Source organism: Galeopterus variegatus, unplaced genomic scaffold (assembly GCF_000696425.1).
Source record: "Galeopterus variegatus unplaced genomic scaffold, G_variegatus-3.0.2 Scaffold6381, whole genome shotgun sequence".
Taxonomy (NCBI): domain Eukaryota; kingdom Metazoa; phylum Chordata; class Mammalia; order Dermoptera; family Cynocephalidae; genus Galeopterus; species Galeopterus variegatus.
This window is the reverse complement of record NW_007732492.1, coordinates 79,063-87,259: the sequence shown is the minus strand read 5'-3', so window position 1 is coordinate 87,259 and position 8,197 is coordinate 79,063. Positions and strand designations below refer to the sequence as shown.

The window sequence follows — 8,197 nt, the reverse complement described above, 5'->3', positions numbered from 1 at the left end:
CTGGAGGCCTGGCTGCGGCCGGGGGCCCTGGACAAGGCTGGGCTCCCGGCCCCGGCCCCATCACCTCCATCCCGGATTCGCTCGGGGGCCCCTTTGCCAGCGTCCTATCTTCTCTCCAAAGACCCAACGGTGCCAAAGCCGCCTTAGTGAAGAGCAGTATGTTCTGATCTGGGATCTGGCGACGGCGACGGCGACAGCGGGCGAGCCAGGGCCCGGGCGGGCGAGTGGGCGAGTGGGTAGGCCCAAGGCTATTGTCGTCGTTGCTGCCGTGGCTTTTTCATCGAGGGCCTAAAGTTATCGTGATAAGAATAAAGAGAACACGGGGTCGCCCTCATTGCAACCCCACTCCTACCCCCTTCCTCAACCCCCAAACAAAACAAAACAAAACAAAAAAACCCTTCCCTGGCTTCGCACCCGCCTGGGGGCCGCGCAGAGGGGCCGGGGCTCCGCCTGCAGACCGGGGGCTGTGAGCAGCGCGACCTGGACTCGGGGCACTCTCAGGGGGCTGTGTCTGCGTGTCGGTGTATGTCTGTTTCGGGGAATGTGTGTCTGTGGCCCGAGCAGGTGACAGGGAGAGATGGGGGGCCACAACCAACTCAGTGACTTGCTTAGAAAAAGAGAAAAATAAAACAAAAAAGGAAGTTAACAATAAAAACTCAAAAGGCAGCAATCATTTAAAAAAACAGCCCAAAACGGTTTAAAAAAAAAATCCAAGGGGGGATAAAAAAGAAAAAGTAAAGGGGGGAAGGGGAGAAGCTGCAGCTGGCCCTGTCTGAGGGCTCGATCTTGTGAATTTTGAATTCGTGTCCTCCTGACAGCGTGGACTCTCTTGGGGCTCCTCTTCGGGGGAAAGTAGGGACGCTTTTCCAGCCCCCTTTCCCCTCATGTTCTTGGTTCGGGCCATTGCTGCGACGACTCGCTCAGACTGTCCCAGCGGCCAAAGTGACTTTCTCGCGCCCACTTGCCTGTCCCACCTCGCCGAACACCACCCCGCCATTAGGGCATCTGAACCCTACACAGTTGCAACTCTCAACCCCAAACCTCCGCAGCCTCTTGGCGCTGAAAGATGCCCTGTCCATGAGATGCCTTTTCATCCACAAGCTCCGCAAGCTGTCTCGTATTTCGCAACTCTCCTTTTTTTGTCTCCCGCCACCCCCACCGGCGTTTTCTTCTTCCACCAGCTTTCACTGAACTTTTTGGCACTGCTTTGGATTGGAGTCAATGGTAGCCCAATAACCGGCTGCAGAGAAACCTACCGAGCAAGGGAAAGGCACACACACACACACGTCTGCAGAAGTGTCTCCGTGTGCATTTCTGTTTGAACGATCTGAACTGGTCTCATCCTGTTGTGGTGGGTGGACTGTATATTGATAATTTCATTCTTCCTGCAGTTTAGACATCTCTGTTGGGATTTGGTTTTTTGTTTTTATTTTAAAAGGCACAAACTATAGATATTAGTTGAATGTTGAGGCTTTAACTTTTTCCGTGTCTTTCTACAACTGTGTTCTGTGACTCAATTGTATCGTGTTAATATCAGTACAGACCGTCTCCTCTACGTGACCGTATAATGTTTTTCTCTTCTTGTAGTCTCTATGGCGTGTCTTTATGGCGTAATAAGGTTCTCACGGGTTCAATTTATTTGTGTTTAGAGCGATCACAGTTCAGACAACGGTATATATTTTTGTTATCAGGTGCATGTTTGTCTGATTTATTTTTTTCTTCTTGTTGGACTATGTTTGTGAACATAATCGTCATAAGTTATGTTTCAGATTTTCGAATTTATTTATATGTGTTATAATGAATGCATCTATTTAAAAGGGAAATATTTCTACATGTGCATATAGTTTTCCAAGAGTGTACCATTAACTTGATTGTTGATAATAAAAACAAAAAGCAAGGCTAGCAATTGAACTCTTCAGGACTTTTTTTTTTAGATTTGTTTTTGTTTGGTTGTTGTCTTTTAAACTTAACACTGGGCCCAGAAGAACACCAGGGTGTTGATAAAGGTGTTCAAGTTGGTGGCAGCCAAGGCAGTGTTTGAATGAGGGTCTTTGAAATGGACTTGAATGATAGCGCGGATTCCGCACGGGCGCCTTCAGGAGTTATTGCAACCGGCAAGGTCCGGATAGTCCAGCTTGCCTAAGCTCCGCAGACTGTTGGCACCCAGGGCCACATGAGGCTCTGACATGGGCAGGTGGATCAGGACAGCATCGGGCATTGAGCCCAAGAGCAGCTCTGCAGCGTTGGTGTGTCCAGACTGGGATTTAGCGAGCACTGCATGTAACAGGTTGTGTTGGCTATACGTTATCTCCTCTGCCCTTCAAAACCAGACCATGAAACAGGTGCAGTTCCTATCCTCATTTTTATTTTATTTACTCATTTATTTATTTTTGGTGGCTGGCTGGTATGGGGATCTGAACCATTAACCTTGGTGTTATAACACTGTGCTCTAACCATTTGAGCTAACTGGCCAGCTCCGCTTGTTTTCTTTTAAACAGGAGGGGAAATGGCTACAACAGAGAGGTTAACCTGCACAAAAGCTCCCAGTTAATGAATGACGGGGCGGCCCTTTGTACCTAGGAAATCTGATTCCAGAGCCTGCACATTAACTACACCAGTGGCTCCGAAAGTGTAGTTCTCGGACCAGCAACATCATTATCGCTTGGGAATTTGTTAGACACAACTTCTTGGGCCTCATCCTAGACCTACCAAATCAGAAACTTTGGGGGTGGGGCCTGGCAATCTGTGTTTTAGCAAGCTGTATAGAGGATATGAGAACTACTGAACTACACTCTAAGAAACCCAAATGGGAAAGTTCCAGAATCAAGACTACATAGGGAAGAGATGGGGGGTTGGGGGTCTCTGATGATCAGCTTCAATGATCCCCCTTGGAAGGAAGGGGTCATCACCACAGCCCCAAGATACAATCTGCTTCTTCCTTGGACTGTCTGACTTGGCCACCTTCTTCAAGCAGAAGCCTTCTGTGGACTTCTGGTACTTACCTTGGTACCTCTCTGGTTGGGCCCTGTCCATAAACAATTCAATTCCTGTCATTTGAGGAGAGGCCACAGTCTACCTACTCTGGTCTGGGGATTAGCAGCTGATCTGGTTTGAATTTATCAGGGCTTCTCACCTTAAACATCTAAATATGGCTTTCTTTTAATCAGATGGGTTCATTCAGAAATCTCAAAACTTTGGGTCAAATCAAACTTCTAATCGTCTTTTTAAAAACTACGAATGCCGCTCAGTAAACTCTCCAGGACAATGTTGTCTATGGACAATGCCATTAATTGTGCTGGTCTAAAATGCCAGCAATCACCAGATCCCAGGCCCCAGTCTTTGGTTATAAATATAACTTAGAAGGTCTGGGAGAGGCAAAAAGCAGGGCAGGAATTTATTGACAAAAAGAGTATTCAAAGCCCAGGTAACCCAGCCCTGGGCTTGGCTAGAGGAAAAATTACCTTCCCTGAGGTATTGAGACCCTGATGGGCACAATGGGCAGGAATTCTGTGGAAGACCAGCAGAAACAAACAAACAAACAAAAAAAAGTGAAGAGAAGAAGAGGGACAGAAAAAGTGAGAAAAACACATAGCCAAAGAAGAGTTTTTGGAAATGCCAGTGAAGGCCCTAGGAATCCTTTCAAATGTGAATAAACTGGACAAGGGTCCTCTAATTCCTTTCTCCTGGCCTTGATCTATTTTGAGTGACTTGTCTCTAGGACAAGGAAACCTCTAGGGACTGGTGAGGAAAACATGCTTCCCACTCCCCTACCCCCATCCCATCCCTAGCTTCCCAGAGGATGCATTGTACATGTCTAGAGGCACCCAACTTTAGCATTTCGAATATCACCTCCTTTTAAATTTGTGTCACCACTGCTTCTCTTACTGACCAAAGAAGCAAACTGTAGGGAGGCAAGTTTATGATTGAAAGCAGAATGATGTCCCTGTAATATGATGAAGGCTAGACACAGGACACTGTGTCTCTAGACTTGTGTCATTTCCTTGGAGCCTGCACAGTGTGAACAAGCTCACTTTCACTTTTCCTCTCCCAAGGAATTTGCATTTTGGCTCATCAAAGCATCCTTTTCCTGGCAACTCCGGGACCACATGTGACTTCACAAAAGCTGCATGAGCTGATGCCAGATGGCCACCGCTAAGCCAAGACTACTTCAAAATGGCCAAGCACAGAGAACAAGAGTGGTTTTAGAGAGAAGCAGATAACAAAGAAAATAGTAGCTGTCCATAACTCACCCAGATGCTTCTTTGTGGCTACTTCATGTCCTTAGGAAGTCAGACTATAGCTAGATAGAGATGGTCTTCAATTCAGGAAAGGGATCTGTGTGACCTTGAATGACAAATAACTTAATCCCCCTGAGTCGGATTCATCAACCATAAATGTGAATAATAATGCAGAGTGTGGGGTTGTTGGGAAGATTAAATAAAATAATGTACAGTACGTATCTGGGATAGTAGTAAGTTTTCAGCAAATGTCAGATATAATGATGATGATGATGTAACTCCTAGATCACTTCTTGATCTCTCTAGCTGAAGCCTCGGAAGATTAAAAAGAGCTGCTCCTAGTTGTCACATAAGTCAGTGGCCCAGGAACACAGAGTATGGGTGAATGTGTGAAGGTTGGAACTGGAGAACTCTGCTGAGGGTGGACAGTAACAGACTAGAATCAGCCAGAGGCTGACAAGTCACACCTATATTTATTGAATGCTCACCATAATATAATACTAATAAATACTAATGTTTATTGAGTGCTTGTGAGCACTGTTTTAAGTTCATAAGCTTTAATGCATTTTGTCCTCTTGGCTACTCTGTATTGCAGCGGGAACTAGCAGTATTGCAGCAGGAGCCCAGCCCCAGCCAAGTGGTCCACAGAGCTTGTGCTCTTTAATCCCTGATCTTTGCTGCCTGCACAAAAGCAAGAATTTGTTTCAGCCCACTATCAGATCCAGGAGATCTCGGGAAAAAAAAAAAAAAAAACTCTAGAAGGTAGAGGAAGGTTGGAAAGGGCAAGAGGAGGAATGGCGTTGGGATGAGAGTCCCAGCCTGATTCAGAACAAATTCCAAGGCCTGAAAAGAGCAGGCTTTGCAGATCCCCAGGAGAGGCAGAATGTTTTCTGCAAGGCCATGTATTTATAGCTCACAGTCTCTTTCTGATAAGTGAACAAGACAAGGAGTAGCTAGGGGCGTGGAACATGAAAGGGAAAAGAACGGTTACATTCATGAAGTGCAGAACATCGGTTGGTCAACAGGAAGAGATGTCAGGAATAGATGTCAGACTCCAGGCTCATTTATTACCCCCATGACAGACGGGTGGTGCAAATGACAAAAGCCCACCTGAATCCTTCATTTTCCAGCCTTGATCCCAGAGTGGCTGTTCACAAATCTGTGTGGATAAATAATGACTAAATGTCTTCACCCAATAGTATCTACATGTTAGGAAGCAAAGCACACTGTGAAGACTTGTGACCTCATTAGGCCAATAGGCAAAAACAACCTATGACCATGTACCCCTCACCATGGTAGCCATTTTGAATCATGTTAGTCTTGGCTTAATTCAGGGGTTCTTAACCTTGGGTTCATGGATAGAATCCAAGGAGGATAGGAAAAAAATCCATTCATATTTTCACTAACCTCTACCTGAAATTTAGCATTTCTTCAATGATGAATGCAGGCTACATAGCCACAGTAGTAATTATCTGTACCTGTGATTTTGTCACCAGGGGAAATCACAGATCTTTTTATTTTGCATTAAAGTTTTTGCAACTATCTCGATATATCATTGACATTCATCATTAGTTTGAAATTATGACTAATTATTAGACCAGCCATTATATCTTATTTGATGCATTAATAATGAAGCACATGCCTTACTATATCACAAGTTTGTTTTAAAACATTTTTTGTATCTTTGTTTCAATTGGCTTCTTTTATAATCCAGGTCATCTTTCTTTTTTTAAACATTTACTTATTTATTTACTAAACTTTAAAAAAGTATTTATTTCAAAAATTGACAAAGAAAAATTGTATGTATTTATTGTGTTTTGAAATATGTATACATTGTGGAATGACTAAATTGAGCTAATTAACACATGCATTACCTCTCATTCTTATTTTTTGTGGTGAGAACACTTAAAATCTACTCTCAGCAGTTTTCAAAAATACAGTACATTGTTATTAACTATAGTCTCCATGAGGTACCATAGATCTCTTGAACTGATTCCTCTTATCTAACTGAAACTTTGTACCCTTTGGCCAACATCTCCCTAATACCTCTCCTGTGTTTTGTTTTTTGCACTTAAAAATATTATCTTGAGAAGTGGTTTATGAGCATCACCAGACTGCCAAGAGGTCTATGACACACACACACAAAGCTGAGAGTTCCTATCTAGTAGATGGGAGCAAAATATTATCTTGAGAAGTGGTTTATGAGCATCACCAGACTGCCAAGAGGTCTATGACACAAACACACAAAGCTGAGAGTTCCTATCTAGTAGATGGGAGTAGGGTGTTCTGCCTGTCTGTGAAGCTCTGCCTTTAAGAACCTTTCATCAGGACCAGAGCATGTAATCATTTTATTTTAGAGAAGCTTTAAGCCTATCTCATGCTCTTTCAATGGACAAAGTAGAATAAAACAAGCTGTCAAAGCTGAACAAGGAAAGTTGCAGGATTTTAAAGACCATTGGCTGGGTGGAAGTGACAGTGGGACAGCAGGGAAGAGCAGGAGGTGATCCAAAATTTCCCCAGGACTGGAATACCCTCTTACTATTTACTGTGGATTTACAGGGGCTGGACAGTGCCAAGTGCACCGCAGAGAGCAGCCCTCCACGAAGAAGGCGGTGCTTTCCTTCTTCTACACTATCCAGAGTCGAAGCCAGCGAGTCTTGCCCAAGGTCACACCATTAACAATGGCAAAGCCAGGACTCAGCCCAAAGCTCAGTCTCTTAACCAATATGCTAAAACTATTAAAAAAAAAAAAAAAGGAAAGAAATTCCTCATTTTCCTAGCTGTTACTCACTTTATATTTTGTCTCAACCTGAAGCTATTTGGTTTGTTAAAATACCCCAAGGCCAAGTAACTGAGCAATGATATTACTTTAGCCATGTGTTTCATGTCAAAGACCTCCCTCTGGGGAAGTCAGACATCAAGGGGAAATAAAGGCCTCTTACCTGGACATAATTTCATTAGGGAACCAAGTGGATGACTGTTTGCTAGATGACTTCTGAGATGATTCAAGCAGTGATTTCCAGAACAGGAAGAGCCTGGATGTAAAACTTAATTTCTTTAAGGTCCCAATGGCAGGGCCACCTTGGGCAAAAGTGGAACATAAACCTGGTTTGCTTGTGACATGCAATATTATGCTTTCTGGAGTACTTACTATGTGTTAGATGTTTCACATTTGTTATCTATTAGAGTCTTTCAAGACTCCTGGGGCAGATATTATTGTTCTCATTTTACAGATTAAAAAAAAAAAAATCCAAGTGACAGAAAAGCCTAGTAACTTGCTCAAGATTCCACAGCTGGTAAGTGCCAGAAATAAGCTCCAAACCCGTGTCCCTTTGATCCCAAAGCCCCATGCTCAGAGGCTCCCAGAATCCAGAGGAGTCACTGACATAACAGCCTAGAACTCAGCACTGCCCTTAGCCTTCCTGCTCACGCCTAAGCAAATATCAACAAGGCAGAGGTGGTAAATTACACGGTGGTGGTGGCTGCATAACTTTGTGATGATGCGGCACTAAACCCCACTGAATTGTACACTTTAAAAGGGTAAATTCTGTTGTGTGTAAATCATATCTCAGTTGTTGAAAAAAGAAGAAGAGACTAATATGAGAAACCCATCGCCCCTTTTGTCTTCCTCTGCAATGTCTTTGATTTCTTACAGGTATAATCTGCACTCACTTTCCATCTTAGTCTTAAATCAGGGCAACATAAATTAGCAGAGAGGGAAGATAGTGAAATATATTACTGTTTTCTTAACGAATTACCCCTTTTTTGAGGCTAGAGAATATATGTACTCCAATAGTGATTTTAAAACAAAGTGGGCGAAAAATTTTTAAGGTATATGGCCTTTGCTTCATGTTTTTTTCCAACCTTGTCACTACAAGTCCAGAGAGCTATTAAAATATTCAGACATTTTAACAGTCCCTGTATCGAATTTTTAAGGTATATGGCCTTTGCTTCATGTT

General features: G+C 43.4%; 1 protein-coding gene across 1 annotated transcript in view; it reads left to right on the top strand.

Annotated features, from left to right (window-relative positions):
* PHOX2B (paired-like homeobox 2b) overlaps positions 1-167 on the top strand; it is a 3,910-nt gene extending 3,743 nt beyond the window's left edge. The window contains exon 4 of the mRNA XM_008590812.1: positions 7-167. Within this exon, the coding sequence (XP_008589034.1) occupies positions 7-167 (161 nt within the window). The remainder of the gene's footprint in view (positions 1-6) is intronic.
* Positions 168-8,197: the final 8,030 nt, after the last annotated feature.